Below are 17,500 nucleotides of genomic sequence, written 5' to 3'. Positions count from 1 at the left end.
CAGTGACTAAGCTGTGTTATAGGTAGAATATTACGGTTTTCCTTGTTCATCTCCTCTCTTTTCTACTTATTATTATTAGGTATTGGTGATTTTGGCTAGCCTTATTTGGATCCAACTTGTTAGATATTAAGTATGTTTTCTCTCCTGGAATATTTTCTTGTTTAGGGCTTAGTGTAGTAGCTTCAGGTTATCTTGTGAGATCCAGAGAACCAGGTATTTGTTCTCTTGATTATGTACCCATGTAATTGAGTGTATTTAATCTCACAAGGTTGATTTAAGTAATTTTCTAGTTCATAATAAATAGTGTTAAGTTTTCTTGAGTTCTGTTTCTGTTCTTCCTTGTCACTGAGGTACATGTACTGACTGCAATCTTTATAAATATAAAGACCTAAAAAGAACCTGTACTGCAACCTGAGTGGTTGTAACACTGACCCTCCTATAGGCCTACATTTTGTTACTAGTGTATCTACTTGCCTGACTGACTTTTTCATCCCCATTTATCATATGTCTGAACAATGTCACTTGCAGCCACTGAACACCACATCTCCATGCCACTTCCTATTTTGTATCTGATCTTTCCATTGTGATCTGACCATGAATCTCATTCTTCATTCAAAATCTCAGTTTTCTTTGCCAAGGCCAGAAATACGAAATAAAATTGCTTATGAAATGTTTCGTGTACCATAATTTATTTTTGATGAATTCCAGAAATACTATATGATGCATTGTATCGTTTTTTTAGTTTGTTCCGACACGGCATACAAACCTTCGGTCCTTTTACAATAGGAAGGTTACTAGCGGCAGCTGGATAGGTCGTAAGCTTTCGAACAAGGGGTTTGGTAGTTAACCTGCTTGTCGACAGGCGCCGGCGCGCGCGACTGGGAGGTAAACAATCACTTTTGCTTTCGGCCGGCTGGCGTGTAGACGTGTATCATCGCTCTCTGCCCGCTTCATCGTCGTTGCTTTCGCATGGTTGTGTTTTTCTTTTTCTATTTATCTAGTGAAACTGAATTGTAAGTACAATCATTTCATCTTTATTTCCATTGAATTCAATTGTGAATTAAAGGATCTTGGTTTCTCCACGCCCTCCGATTACCCGAGTGCCGGGACTGAAGGGCGTAAGTGCGGGAATTCATTTTTCCCAGAAATGATCCTCGTATTGTGTATGCTCGGTGCCGAGGGCGGGAGAGCGCTCGCTCCGAGCTTATATTTTGGTTGGAAATGTGTACATGAAAATCATAAGTAAGTGCCCTTTTCATTTATATTTTTTTGACCTGTATGCTCGTTGCCGAGCGAATGCGCTCGGCACGAAAACTTATTCTGTATGGAAGTGGAATCGCAAGTACAGTATTCTTTTTCATTTTCATATATTTATTTTGATTGTAGCAATACTCATTTGGATCAGTTTCCGCTCTTACCGGAAGTTGATCCTTTCCCCTTTTAGTTGAATGAAGTGAAATCGCAAGTGCAGTTCTTTTTCATTTTCATATTTTGTTGAGATTGCATTATTTACTTGGATCAATGTTTCCGCTCTTACCCGGGAATTGATCCTTCCCCTTTTTATTTGTATGAAGTGAAATCGCAAGCGCAGTATTCTTTTTCATTTTCATATATATTTTGATTGCATCAATTCATTATGGATCAAGGTTTCCGTTCATAATCGGGAATGGATCCTTTTACCCTTGCGCTCGGTACCGAGGGCGCAAATGCGCTCGCTCCGAGCCCTTATTCATTGTGAAGTGAATCGTAATGCAAGATTCTTTTTCATTTTATTCCTTTTATTATTGATTGCATCAATATTTATTTTGGTTCAAGTTACGCTCAGTCAGGGAATTGATCCTTATGCCCTTGCATTCGGTGCCGAGGGCACGATTGCTCTCGGGCTCTTATTATTATTGTTGGGTACTTGGGTGCTGTGCGGGGTGGGTGGGAATGAGAATCACAGCTCCCACAGATGGCCCTTCCCCTTCGGGGGGGAGGTTATCTGGGTTCTTCTCCTCGCCCGATCCGTTGAGCGCGGGGGAGGGCGCTCGGTGCCCGATGTACAATTGTATTCGGGGTCTTCCGCTCGTTTGGTGTGGGGCTCACCCCCCCCCGCGTGAGGGGACTTCCCCCCCCACTAATCACTACTACTGTTATTTCCGCAGGTGCTACTGCCACAAGGGTGGACCTTGGTGAGGTATGGGCGTCCTTCGATTTGCAGGGCGTGCCTAGTGTCCAGAGGCGGCGGTTCTATGTCTGGGCCTGCTGCGGTCACCCATGGAGTGGTGACCACGACAACGATATCGACTCCAGGTGACGACGTCCCTCCTCACCTGGTGTACTCGCCTCACGTGGTAACAGTCTTGCCTACAGCCGCTGTGAAGTGCCGTTCGCCGTACCGAGAGGGGGGCGTGCCGCCGCCGCTCGTGGTTGCCGCACTGCCGCGACCACACTTCCGCTGCCCTAGAGCTCGCCCCTGGACCTGCCGCCGGTACCAGGATGTTGCTGGCTGCTGCTTCACCTCCTGTGTTTCCGGTGCTGCCTGCCGTACCTGCCGATTCTGTGCTGACTGTCCATGCAGTTGCTGCGCTGGCTGTCCCTGCCGTTGCTGCGCTGGCTGTCTCTGCCGTTGCTGCGTTGGCTGTCCCTGCCGATGCTGTGCTGGCTGTGCCTAAGATGCCCATTCCTGCTGACGTCGTCCCTGTACGTGGTGGTACTACCCCAGACTTTGGTCTGTCTGTACAGGTGCGTCCGGGCCCTGTGGCTTCGACTACAGCAGCCCCGGCTCCGCCCTGGATGGCAGATCTTACGTCTGTCCTGAGGAAGCTGACGAAGAAGAGGAGGAAGGTGTCGTCGTCATCGTCTTCATCTTCTTCATCGTCATCGGCTGCCGCCTCTTCCCCTTCGACTTCTAAGGCTTCACAGCCGAGGAAGAAGAAGGTTGCCTCCTCCCTCCTAAGAAGTCTCCCTCGGGAGCTTCTCGGGACCCGTCTCACCTCGGTGGGACGGGAGGGTTCCTTCCGCTGGTCCTCCTGCTCCTTCGGGAGCGGGGCCCGTCTCTTCTTCCGCAAGGAAGAAGACTACGGGGACCAGAGGTGTACCGGCTAACACTGGTACTTCCTCGCCTGGTGTCAGTGGTTCTGCCACTGCATCAGGGTCCGTCTCGGCCTCTCGTTCGCGGGAGGTACCGAGTGTACGGTCGCCTACCAGCGACCGTGCAGCCAGGAACCAGACCTCTGAGCCCGCTCAGCGTCAGGTTCACGGCACGGAGCGGAAGACTGGTGACAGCCGCTCACGCGACTCTCACCAGACCAGCTCTCGCTCTCGCGGCGACCAGCTGGCTACCCGGACTGACGTGACGGTCCACGACCGGCCACAGGCTGAGGCTGGGAAGAGGTCCCCCCGTTCGCCGGTGCCAGCCACGGCTGGAACCAGCGACGTGACGTGCCGTGAGGACAAGCACCGGTCTCACTGTGACAGTGGAGCCTACAGGTCGCCTGACCGTCGCTCTCACAGAGAGCGATCGGGTACGGCAACCAGCACCAGCTCTTCTGACACTCGAGATCGGGGCCGCTGTGCTCAGTCCAGCCGTTCTCCACAGCGAGACGGTTCGACCAGGCCTGCAGGTTGACGATCGCCTGCAGCCCTCCAAGCCTGCTGGTTCTGCCAGCGAGCAACGAGGGAGGGAGCGTCAGGTCTGCCTCTCCCGTACCTTCAACCTCCTCGGGTTACACCGGGAGGAGCGAGGTATTGAGGAGTGATCGTGAGGGGTGCGCCCCTCATGATCCCACCCACGGACGCCCTACGTGCCAGCACGGTTCTTGGACCGGCCAGGACGTATGCGCAAGTGGCTGGAGGAGACCGAGAGGGCTGTCGCTGTTCCCCCTTCTTAGGAGGAAGGTTCTCGGAATATGCTCTTGTTCGAAGGGCTTAACGGTCCTACTCTGCAAGATGCTGTGACTTCCGAGATCCAGAGGAACTTTGCCGAGGTTATGGCACTGATTCGTCAGCACAACGACCTCGGGGAAGGATCGCCGCTCCCACCAGCAGAGCCACGTCTCGGCTCGAGTCGTTTTGGGGCCCGAGAGGGAACCCAAATCGACGGTGGGTCTGCCGCGATCGGAGCTTGCCGACTGTGTTGAACCAGGTAGTCTCTCGTCTCCGGACAAGAAGGCTCTCTCAGTTCTGGCCGGTCAAACAAGCTACTTCACCTCCTCTACTGCGACAGAGGCGATTCTACGTGTCTTCGGACACTGTATTTGAATACCCCTACGGTCCTCCTGAGAGGTTTCGACCTCGACGAGGACTGGAATGAGTCGGAGGACGATATCGGCTCTCTCCTGTCAGGTGTCGATCAGCCCCACCCAGACAACGTTCACAGTGGCGGCAGACCCTTACCTACAGTATGAGTTCGTAACCCTCCTCGGGAAAACGTTTTCTCCTGACGATACGTTTTCCCAGGCTCTGAGAGGCCATTGGCGTAAGGCGATGGCTGCTCCTTTTCTTTTCCAACTGCTAGTTCCGCTGGGAAGGCGAGCCAGTATCCAATTCCTCCCCTATTCCCTCTCTCCTTACGGCTACGAGGGAAAGGGGAGGGATCCTACAGAGATTTCTCTGTAAGATCCCACGTTAGGGGCGCTGCGCTACCGGGGGGACCTTCGGGTCTACCTGACGTAAGCCCCGGCCCGTTGAGGAGGGATCCTGCCCCTTTCTCGATTTCTATGGGAATCGAGAGGACACCAGCCGATATCGTTTGACGAATTCGGTGGGGGTTTCGCAGAGTGCTTAGAATTCTACGGAATTTCTAGCGCACTCAGAGTGTTCGAGTCTTTTACGATCTCCAAACACTTAGGCGAGACCACGGTCCAAAGTGAGCGAGAATCCCCGATAATTGTTACACGATAATCGGGAACCTCGCTTATGCTCGAAATTCCTTAAGTTAATTTCTAGCATTGGAAGAAGACTGCTGCTGAAAGAAGAGTATCTCACAGTAGGCGATTAATCTGGAATAGAGAAGAACGGACGGGAACTTCCAGTTTGGCTTGAACTATCGTCTTCGGTATTCTGTTCACCATTGAAGCTTTCCTTTGGGAAAGACTTCTCCTTCACTCTCTTGACTAGAGAACAAAGGCGGTCGATCTCCAATTCTTATTCTCATTCCTCGAGGGGAAAAGAATTTAGGATAGAGGTCGTGGTACAGAACCTACAAATATACTACGTATATTACCCTCGCGACATGATTCTTTTAACAGTTGAATTGTCCGGGGGGGTAGGCGCATACCGTAGTTAACTCTACGGTTTGTGACCGAGACGAATTGTATCTTAATTGAACTGCAACTCAGGATTGCCTGCAACCTCCCAGCAGTTATCAGTTTCGATTTTAGATACTTGGTATTGTCACGACAACACCAAATCAGCTTTTGTATTTACCGAAATCCGTTTCGTTTAAATATAATTGCTCGAGCGTATTCTTTATGCTCGATGGTTCTAGCCGAACACATTCCTTCGTGGAAGGGATTACCTGGCAACTCAGGATGACGAGTCACCGAGAGCTACTGCGCATTGAACTGCCTGATAGGAGCTCAGTATCAGCTAGGTCTCCGAGATGGACGGTCGGTCACGTCTCTCTCTCCCCTGGTTTGATTGACTACCGAACCGTATCTCTACCCAACAATCATGGACTTAGGTCTCTGATTAATGGGGATTCTCGCAATAATGAAGGACCATCTACTGCTGTGACGCTCTATTTCATCGCCTTCGACATTGCGAGAATTTTCAACAGAGATATCTCTTGGACTCTTTCATCTTTCTGTTTACCGCACGGTAACAGAAGTCTGTACTAGTCTCCCGCTGCATTGCACTGCGATAATGCGAATGATTTTTGCAGACATCTGAGTTTGTCTTCAAAATATCTCGTATTCGTAGGTGTGCAATTGTTCATTGTTCGCCCCGAATTAACAGATGTGTCAGAAGACATCGCCTACTCTCCGACCTGACAGCTCTACTTCCAAATGTTCAGCCCATGAGAAGCAGTTCTTCAGGCAGTATTTCCCTGTGTCTTCATTACTGAAAAGCGCTCCGCTTTTATTGCAACTACGATCCTCACCGGACAGCAATGAATAGCGGTTAGCGTTCTCAGTCTTTGTAGCATAGGTTCAGAATCTTGAGAATCCTTCTCTCGGTTCAGCTGTGAAGACGTAGGTTGCATTTTCTGTACACCTTCGTCTTCAACGACACAGTGTTGTTTCTCCTTAGCTGAGAATCAACTATACTAGGAGATATCTTCCCATCAGGGACCTCGGTCTCTAGAAGGCAATTGACTTTCGCCTGTTGGGCACATGCCTTAAGAGAATCATCACCTCGTCTTCTGGCATCGGTGACGAACAAATTATTTGTTTAGTCTCTTGGCATAACCCTTTCAAGGCGAAGGTCACGTGACTTGCTCGGGTGCTTGGACAACTTGCCTCCTACCGAACGCAGTCAGTCGGCAGCTGTCAGAGCGCCCAAGTCAGTTACGAACTTCGCTGTGGACTTAGTTCGGTTGTTCCATAACAGTCTTTTCTTCGTCCTAACGGCTTGTCACAGTACCCATACCATCGACACCCACCATTGAGTGTCGGTGTCCTATCCACTACCGAGAAGAAGAACTTCACTGCATGGGGATAGGAGAATGCGAGACATTTCGCTGCAGACGGATAGACCAGTATGGGTACAGGACATCACTGAAGTCGAGAAGAGGGATAGGTCATACGACCATTCCCTTCTTTTCCTCTGAGGTAATTGCATGACTTTTCCTGCGAAGTCAAGCATCCAGGGGATGGGGATTCGTGACGCTCGATTTCGTACCGAACTTCGTAGCGAAGACTCAGAACCCTTCGGTTCCTTACGATCGGTTAGAGTCCTTCACAATCCCCTCCCTAATGGACTTCGCCTTCGATGCGAAGGAGATACTGCTTTGTCCTGTGAAAGCGCGACCGCGCTTTCTGAAGAAACTCGACATCCCAGGCTGAGTGTTGAAGACTCTTCATCAGCACCAAGATGACCTAGAAGTACACTCCCTCGAGTTACACAAGAACTTCTCCGTGGCGCAGGTACTGAAGGCAGGGGTCTGGTACAACCAGACCACTGGCACCTCCTTCTACCTTTGGATATTGCCCACAGGTCCTTGGATCGTTTTCCTTGGGACCCGTGGTGGCTGCTCAACACGTGTAGCTAACCCAGACCCTAGCAGGCTGAACAGCATCGAGTCCTGGTGTGACTGTAGAATAAGTAGATAAGTGAATGAGAGAGTGACTGGCTTCTCTTCCTATCTTTTTCTCCCCCTCTACCTGTGGGTAGAGGGATACGGTCATCACCTTGCTGGATAAGGATGAGATGCAGGTGAGCTACTCGACAGAGCCCCATCCTATCCCTTTCACTAGGGATGGGAGCGAATATCCACCACTTCCTCCTACAAGGGGGGGAAGTGGATGCCAACAAGAGACGAACCATAACTTTATGTTGCCTCTTGCAAATAGGAACTTGTTCTTGCTTGCTGGTACGAAGAGATACGCTGCCTCTCTCTTAGTACTTGGTCCAAGAGTCTGACCATTGATCCTGCGGTGCACACCCCGATCAATCGGACAGAGGCTTGGATCCCTCCCTCGCTCTTACGACCAGGGAGGCATTCCAAGGTTGGGCGAACACCAGTCTGTCCACTAAAGACTCAGATTCCTCCCACCAAGAAGTGAGTCTTCCTATTGTAAAAGGACCGAAGGTTTGTATGCCGTGTCGGAACAAATGACAATTTGTCCAAAATTGCATTTTTCCTAACTATACAAACCTGAGGTCCTTTTAAACATAGTCCCACCTCATGCCACCCCTCACTCTGCAGTTTTTGCTTGGGCCAAAAGCAAAAGTGATTGTTTACCTCCCAGTCGCGCGCGCGCGCGCCTGTCGGACAAGCAGTTAACTACCGAACCCCTTGTTCGAAAGCTTACGACCTATCCAGCTGCCGCTAGTAACCTTCCTATTGTAAAAGGACCTCAGGTTTGTATAGTTAGGAAAAATGCAATTTTGGACAAATTGTCATTTCTCATTGCTTAATGCATATACGGTACATTGTTTTTGCATGATGAAAGACAGAATTACAATATGTTGTATTACATAGCTGTTCTCCTGTATTTGCGGAGGACACATACCAGAAATCCCCCCCCCCCCCTCACAAATAGTTGGAATCCTATAAAAACTTAAAATGGCCTGTTTTGTTAGTTATAACTCAAGAAAACCCACTACAAATTTTTATACCTGGTTTTTTAATAGTTATCATGATAAGTCATTTTATGATGAAGTTAATAAAAAAAAAGATAGGAATTTATGGATATTTCTCATAGAAAATACTGCAAATAGGTGAATTTCCCATGAATAATGGGGGATATGTTCCAGAGAGAAATCTGCAAATCTGAAGAACGCGAATACAGGGGTCCACTGTATTGTATTTTTATAGCTATTTTTGGCCTAATGTAATTTCTCCATTTTTCAATTTACAGTAAAAGCTCGGGCTGACACCTTAGAGTCATCATCTGATGAATCCTCGGATGAGGAAGGGGGTGGCAAGAACTTTGGCAAGGTGTGTATTTGTAATTATTGTATGTTGTACAGTAGTTCTGAAAGAAGGTAACTGTTGTAAACTTGAACCTGGTTTTAACTTTGTTCTTTTTATTTAATTAACTTACCAAGTAATTACAAAGCTATTAGTTCCACTTATATGGCAGCTTGAATTCAAAATTCGCAGGTAACACTTCAAACATTTGTGTAGGTAACTAGTTCCACCCTCTAGCTGCCGATTAACGAAAATTGGTAATATTGGGTGTTTATCAGTGCCGATAACTGGTTAATGGTACTTCTGTTGCTTATGTATTGGCGCCAGTAACTGATTATCAGTGCCGATAACAGGAAATCAGTGCATTTCACTGCCAAAAAAATAGTCCATTTTCAACACTAGACAATCCCCATAAAACAGGATCTCCAGTAACCGACACTGCCAATAACTGGGGACTGCCTGTACTATTAGGAACCACATTAGCAGATAACCTCAATCTGTTCCTGCTGGGCTTGGCATAAACACGGAGTACTGGCGGTAACTTATTCGTTATTTTTCAGTTATATAAGTGGATTTCGATGGTGTACACATCTACTAAAAGAGTATTTAGTAACCCTCACGAAACCACAATGAGTTGTTCCTACTCTATATACAAACCATCGGTTCTTTACATTAGGAATTACCTTAGGCAAAGCTGGAAATGGTCATTAAACTCTTGAACAAAGTGGATAAGCAGTAATTACAGTCCGGTAGGCAGGAATACCCACCTGCCCGGATGAATACCCACCTGCCCAGATGTAAGCATTCCAGTTTGCTTTTGGCCGTCATGCAATGCAGACATATTTTCATGAGCTCTTACCTGGCTGTCGTTAAACTTGCTTTTCCTGGTGGGATCATTTCTTTTCTTGCTTTTTTATTTACTGAATTACCGTGTTTGATATTTATTAATATACAAACCCACGATTTTTTATATTCTTGCAGGCTGCCTTCCCCCGCCATATCTTCACACCCTCTGCTTGTAAGAGAGTGACAGTATAACTTTTATGATTATTTTTAGGTGTTGCTCATGCCGCTTGCGCTGTCAGAGAGTTTACAAAGTGGAATTTCAGAAGAGAGTTGCCGATCTTCGTTGGAGGTTTTTTCGCTTTCAACGGCACCCTTGGTAACCGGCCCTTCGTCCTCGTTTCTCTCTCTTGGTAATCTTTCCCTGTGGAGTTTTCTTCTTCGGGAGGAGTCTCTCCTTTGCTCTCTTTGCTCTCTTTTGGGGCAAAATGGGGTGGGGGGTTGTTGGCAGTTGGGTGACCTCTTCACAAAGCCCTCCCGCTTCATAGGGCAATTACCATCAGAGAAAGAGGAAGGAGTCCTTTACTAATAATTTTTTATTTTTTCTTTAGGTTGACAGTGAGCATTGTATAGGCGCAGCATAGATGGCTGGATTGTCATTGTTGGTTTTCCTTTCCTGTAGAATTTTCAACTTTAGCACTCCTATAGGCTGTGGCACTGCCTTGTACGTGTAGTATATTTACTCCTGCTGTGCTTCCTGTCTTGATTGCTCCTGTTTCCCTAGCAACCAGGCATGGGGCAGCTCCTGCAGTGCCTCCTGCCCCAGCTGCCCTGATTGCTCCTGTTGCCGTTACTGACATTCCTTTAGCTATTATCAGCCGGACTGCTCCTGTATGTTCTTCTGCCGCGGCTGCCCTGCTCACCTCTGTTGCTAATCCTGATGTTTGTGTCACTAGGGCCGCTCCTGTTGTGCTTCTGCTCTAACTGCCCTGGTGATGATTGTGCATCCTCCTGTAGAAAATGTCAGAGAGGAATTTGAGGAAGAATTCTTGCAAGCTAAGCACCTTCAAACTTATCCTCGCCTGTGTCGAGGAAGAATAAGGTTGCTTCTGGCTCCCCCCCAAGAAGTTCCTTCACAGGGCTTCTAAGGGGCTGCCTCCTTTTGGAGAGGCAGTGGGTTCTCCCATCGGGTCTTCCCTTCCTTTAGGCTCAGGAATCAAAATGCTTACCTCACAGGGTCATGCATTTCCAGAAGCCAACAGGCGCGTAGACTTCAGTTTGTGCTCTTGTGGCCAGTTTTTTGAAGTGCGCTTTTAAGACTGATACTGTCTGGGTCGTGGCCTAGCCGAGGCATTCCGAGTGCTTTATTTTCTATGGGGTTTTGAGCATCCTGAACTAGTGTCAGAGAAACCTCTCACCCTCCCGGGTCAGGCACAGGATGAGAGGAAAAACCAGGACATGCAGGTGTCCCGGCTCTCCCTGCCAGTACCTGATCGATTGGTGCTGTGGTAGTATTGGCCAGGCACCTGAAAAAGCAGTGAGGAGATTCCTTTTATAAGACCTACGGGACTTTTGATGGACTGCATCTCTCCGTCCCAGTTTTAGAAGTCTACATGTAAGACTGATTTCTTAGGAAGTCAGGAGACCGCTTGTGATGATCATTCTTACGAGATTCAGGAGTTTCACCAGGCGCTCGAATTCCTTGGCATAGCAAGTGCTAGACTGGTGAGTTTTTCAAGTGCTAGGGATTCTGCAGAATCTTGGGCGCTTTCTAAACCAGTGCCAGAAGGTTCGCTCTTCGGTCTGGTTTAGTCACAGAACTAGAGTAGAGGTAGTGTTTGAGTTACGATAATCTGATTTTACGATGAGGTTAGCAATTAATACTGATACGACACTATTTTGAAAATATTTTTAAATTTTGCTTGTAACAGGGACAGCCTAGCGGCGTACAACCAGGCAGCAAGAGAGACAGACCAAATTACAATAGCTTTGGTTTAATGTTTTACGCGTTTGGTAAATGTGTACAGCCATGAACAACCGAACGAGAAACAACATTTTGCTAAGTGCAACCGAATTGGATAACAACATCCATTTGGCTTGTATTTCAACCATTGTACGATAGTAAACAATTACCGCAGTTATGTTATAAATGACTTTATGTATAATAGGACTGATATATTTTTAGGTAATAACTTTGTTTGCTATAGATCAAAGATCAGCAAGGAAACATACTGTTAAATTTAAACAAAATTGTGACTGAATCTGAGAACACTTTTTGAGCTGCTAATGACTGTTATTGTGCATTGGTGACAAAGATACAACTCCCATAAACTTATCAGATCAAACACAACCGTAGATAAAGTAGAGAGAGAATCATTTTAATAAAAACTTCAGGTTTTCATGCCAATAAAAGATAAATAACAAAACAGTAAAGCTTGTAATACGACGAACTCAAGTGAAAATAGTGAAAGGAATCACATAATTAAAGCAATCTGTTAACAAAAAAAAAATTTAGTTCCAGAGACATATTAAATATATATTTCAACTGAAAATTAACACGTCTTATAATGAAAAGATGACCGTGTTTCATATAAGTAAAGTATCAAGATATTCTTTTATGCTAACTAGAGGCAAAATAATTCGCTTTGAATTGAGGTAAATACGACGAAATTAACTTGTATTGCCATCAGCTGATTTCCAAACCAAAACATTGACTGCTTTGTTAGTATTTTATTATACAATATGTAATATGAAAATACATACAATATAATAGGATAGAGTAATGTATAATTTTTAAAAGATTCACGGAAAAGATGGATATTCATTATGTTTTAATTCCATAATTATACGTAGGCATCAGCAGCCTGATAGGTATCGCTCAATTATGCCAATATCGGTCCAAATCTGAGTCCGATTTACCATGGTATCTATCATTGTATAAACTAGCCCTTAAACGCCGAAGCAGTATTTCAAAAATCGTCTCCCGTATGCCGGCGGGGCTCAAAAATGAGCGTCGAAGCCGAATTTTTTTTTTTTTTTTTTTTTTTTTTTTTTTTTTTTTTTTTTTTTTTTAAATCACAGCACACTTAGTTTTCAAGAGTTCATTTTTGGCTCCTTTTTTTGTCATTGCCTGAAGTTTAGTTTGCAACCATTAGAAATGAAAAAAAATTCATTATCATATATAAATATTGGGATATATGAAAGCGCAAAAAAAAATTTCATATACAATTGTAGTATACAAATCGCGCTATGAGCAAAACGGTTAAAGTTAACGAGTAACTTTTTTCGTTGTATTGTACACTAAATTGCAATCATTTTGGTATATAACACATTGTAAAACGATCAAAGCAACACAGAGGAAATGTTATCACAAAATGATGCATGAATTCGTAACTCGCGGACATAAATTTTTTTTTTTTTTTTCAAAAATTCACCATAATTCAAAATATTGTTCTAGAGACTTCCAGTTTGTTTCAAAATGAAGATAAATGATTGAATTTTACTTAAAAGTTGACTGAATGTCGATTTTTTTAATTTATCATTATTTATATGCAAATATTTTGAAAATGAGAAAAGCTACGACCTCCAATTATTTTTTTTTGTATTTTACATGAAATTGCGCACATTTTCATATATAAAACTATGAAATGGCTAATATGAAATGGAGCAAATATTACTAGAATGCGAAGTAAGCATTTCGGAGATTTGCAGCGGAGAATCCACACGCAGAGGGAAGGAAAAAGTTTTTTCAAAAATTCACCATAAATCAAAATATTGTGCTAGAGACTTCAAATTTGTTTCAAAATAAGAGATGATGAATATTACTAGACTGTAAAGAGTTTTAGCTTACAATTGCGTTTTTCGACCATTTCGGTCGAGTCAAAGTTGACTGAACGTCAATTTTTTTCTATTTATCATGATTTATATGCAAATATTTCGAAAATAAGAAAAGTTACGACCTTCAATTATTTTATTGTTGTATTCTACATGAAATTGCACACATTTTCATATATACAACTCTATGAAACGGAGCAAATATTACGAGAATGCGACGTAAGCATTTTGGAGAATTGTGGCAGAGAATCCGCGTGCGGAGGGAAAGGAAAAGTTTTTTAAAAAATTCACCATAAATCAAAATATTGTGCTAGAGACTTCGAATTTGTTTCAAAATGAATGATAATGATTCAATATTACTAGAATGTAAGAGTTTTAGCTTACAATTGCGTTTTTCGACCATTTCGGTCGAGTCAAGGTTGAGGCCGAATGTCGAATTTTTTATATTTATCGTGATTTATATGCAAATATTTTAAAAATAAGAAAAGCTACATCCTTCAATTATTTTTCGTTGTATTCTACATGAATTTGCACACATTTTCATATATAAAACTCTTTATAACGGCTAATATGAAATGGAGCAAATATTACGAGAATGTGACGTAAGCATTTCGGAGATTTGCGGCGGAGAATCCGCGCAGGGAAGGAAGGAAAAAGTTTTTTCAAAAATTCACCATAAATCGAAATATTGTGCTAGAGACTTCGAATTTGTTTCAAAATGAAGATAAGTGATTGAATATTACTAGACTGTAAGAGTTTTAGCTTACAATTGCGTTTTTTTACCATTTCGGTCGAGTCAAATTTGACCGAACGTCAATTTTTTTCTATTTGTCATGATTTATATGCAAATATTCCAAAAATGAAAAAAGCTACGACCATGAATGATTTTTTGTTGTATTTTACATGAAATTGCACACATTTTCATATATACAACTCTATGAAACGCCAAATATGAAATGGAGCAAATATTACGAGAAAGCGACAAGCATCTCGGAGATTTGCGGCGGAGAATCCGCACGCGGAGGGAAGGAAAATTTTTTTTGTCAATTCTGTTTCACTATAAATCTAAATATTTTGCTATAGCTCTTTGAATGTCATAGATACTGAATTGATATATATATATATATATATATATATATATATATATATACTAATATATATAATATATATATATATATATATATATATATATATATATGTATATATATATATATTATATATATATTATATATAATATATATATATATATATATCATATATATATATATATATATTAATACATATATATATACATATATATACATATAATATATATATATATATATATATTATATCTATAATCTATATATATCCTATATTATATATAATAATATATATATCTATCCTAGATATATATATTATAGATCTATATGTATATCTATAATATATAGTATCTATATGTATATATATATATATATATAGATGTATATATATAGGGTCCATATTGCTATATATCTATTATATATATCTTATATATATATGTATATATTATCTCATAAATATTGTATGTATATGTATATAATCTATAATATTATATAATATATATAGATATATTAATATATTAAATTATAATGTATTTATTATATATTATAATATATCTATATATATATATATATATTATTAAATATATCTAATAATATCTAGCTATATAATAATATCTATTATTAGATGTATAATTATATCTATTCTCTTATATTATATATTAGTCTTCTATAATAAATGTAATATATTATATACTGTATATCTCTGTATATGTATTATATATAATATCTCTATATATAATAGTCTATATAAAGATATATATCTATGTGTTGTATATCTATTGTTCTATATATGTATATAAAATTATGTATACTCTATAATGTTATATATATATGTAATCATATATAATAATATTGTAATATATATATATGTATATGTATGATGGATATGTTATATATATATGTGTATATCTATGTATATGTTATATGTATCATGTATGTATATGGTGGTTATATATTCTATATATATATATATATGTATATCTAATTATATAATATAATTAATAATATATACTGGAAGATTGGGGCATCTAGAACGCCGTAGATTCAGTAGGAATAAAACAGCAAACAGCATCGTAGCATTTTAGATTTATTGGCCAAATTTTTCGGGAGACTACATGTCTCATCATTAGGGCTGTTAAAATACAAAGAATAAAAATTAAAAAAAGACTCAGTTAAAAAAATCACAAAGTCTAAAAACAAGAAACTTGAATTTAAAACAAACAAAAATAAGCTAAAACATTATTAAAAAACATTGAAAACCTAATACTGAGAAAAAAGTAAAACTTTTAAAATTATATATATAAAAAGTTATGGTGTTAAAATGTATTGTACCTTACTACTATCTGAGCTAAGAACTGAGTGACCATTCTCAGTTTTTCAGGAGGACGACGTCAACTTAGGCATATATAAGACCGTGGAAGAGTTCTGACTGTTTAGGGAAGGACAAGCTGTTTAATAGTTAATGATTCCAGGATGGAGAGAGAGTGGTCATTGGGTGCTTGGCGCGATAACATTAAAGTCTCATAAGTGATGATGTCTTGCATTTCTTACAGTGGTCTCTTATATTAGAAAATTCTTTAGTTTTAATTAGACATCCAAGTTCGATTGACTAAACTCCAAGATGAGAATCAGCTCTGACTTTGAGCAATCTCTTAGTGGCTCCAATATATTTCCCAACTTTACATTTTGGGCAAGTGAAACAATAAAACCACTAGAGATCGCATCAAGGCAGGAAGCCTATCCTTATGGTGAAATAATGACCCAATTGTCTTAGGATTTTTTTAACATAATCTGATGTCTATAGCTGGAAATGTACTGCGAATTGAGTCTTTTGTAGTGTTTGTTTGAATTTCTTCGAATGTACAAAAGGAAATGGGAGGCATACATGAGCAATTTAGGGACATTAGGTATGGACGACGGGGTTGAAATATATTATTCAAGAAAACTATTTACATACTTGTTGAATAAGAAGGATGGATACGAATTATTTTTTTTTTGAAAAATTGTAGTAAAAACAGAATTTCCTCGTGAAAGTTGTGCCAGGTAGAGGATAACATGTAGGCACGGTGCAACAGTGTGAAAATACTATTTAATTTAAAACTGAAAGAGCAATTGCTGTAAAAGTTCATACCTTGACCTGTAAATGTCTTTTTTCTAAAAACACTGGTATTAAAACCTTGAGGAGTTCGAGTGATAAAATATCTAAAATGGAAGTTTATTGTCGTCTTCGTGTTCAATTGTGAACTGTAATATTTGGGTGTAAGCCATAATATATTCTAAGAAATTTTCTGCCTCCGCTCTAGATCTAAAATAAAGCAATTGTGTCATCATATATCTTCTGTAAAAGAGAGGACGACATGTTGAAGAACATCTTTCAAGCATTTGTTCTTCGAGAGAGCACATGAAGGCATTGGCCATAACTGGACCTAAAGGGGATCCCATAGAAACACCATCTACTTGTTTGTAAATTATCTTGTTAAAAATAAAGTGAGTGTCCTGCACTGCAATTTGTAAAAGTTTTCTAAAATTATCCTTGTTAAAGAGCCGTGAAATAAAAAAAATCATCAACAGAAAAGATTTTCTCTAAAATAATATCGACCCGTCGCCTGCAACGGTATATTTGTGAAGAGGGATGTGACATCAAAACTAACCATATGCAAGTCAACATCCTGGGGTAAAATATCAGGTACAAGGCTGGCGGAATTATGCAAAGAATACTCATTATTGGCGAAAGGCTGTAACATTGGTACGAGGTATTTAGCAATTTGATAGTTGGGAGTATTATAAGCAGGTTTTAAAGATGATAATATTATAACTGAAAGTACCTACCATGAATTATACTCTTCTGGTTCTTCATACGGAATTTTATATGGCCTTTTCCTTTTCCAAAAATTCACAAAGATAATGTTCCTTTGAGGACCTATTTTGGCTGCTTATAATACTCCCAACTATCAAATTGCTAAATACCTCGTACCAATGTTACAGCCTTTCGCCAATAATGTGGGTATTTAAGTTTCAATGCAATTTCATAAATAGTTTTAATTTCAGCGTCAATAAACTGCGGGCTACAGACACGTAAAGCCCTTAGAACATCCATAAAAAAACAAGAGAATTTAACATTTTGATGGTGATTGGAGTAGTAATGAACAAAAGAGGCAATATTAGTTGATTTTCGAAAGACTGAAAAGGTGAAATTTCTATCATTTCTATGGACAGTTACATCAAGAAAATTCAAATT

At 41.2% G+C, this 17,500-nt stretch overlaps 1 protein-coding gene across 1 annotated transcript in view; it reads left to right on the top strand.

Annotated features, from left to right (window-relative positions):
* Positions 1-17,500, top strand: part of LOC135224007 (protein KRI1 homolog) — a 314,387-nt gene that overhangs the window by 69,485 nt on the left and 227,402 nt on the right. Inside the window, exon 3 of the mRNA XM_064262932.1 lies at positions 8,511-8,590. Coding sequence (XP_064119002.1) covers positions 8,511-8,590 — 80 coding nt within the window. The remainder of the gene's footprint in view (positions 1-8,510; positions 8,591-17,500) is intronic.

This window comes from Macrobrachium nipponense, chromosome 10 (genome assembly GCF_015104395.2).
Source record: "Macrobrachium nipponense isolate FS-2020 chromosome 10, ASM1510439v2, whole genome shotgun sequence".
Lineage (NCBI taxonomy): Eukaryota > Metazoa > Arthropoda > Malacostraca > Decapoda > Palaemonidae > Macrobrachium > Macrobrachium nipponense.
The sequence above is the reverse complement of the archived record's forward strand: the minus strand, read 5'-3'. Positions and strand labels throughout refer to the sequence as shown.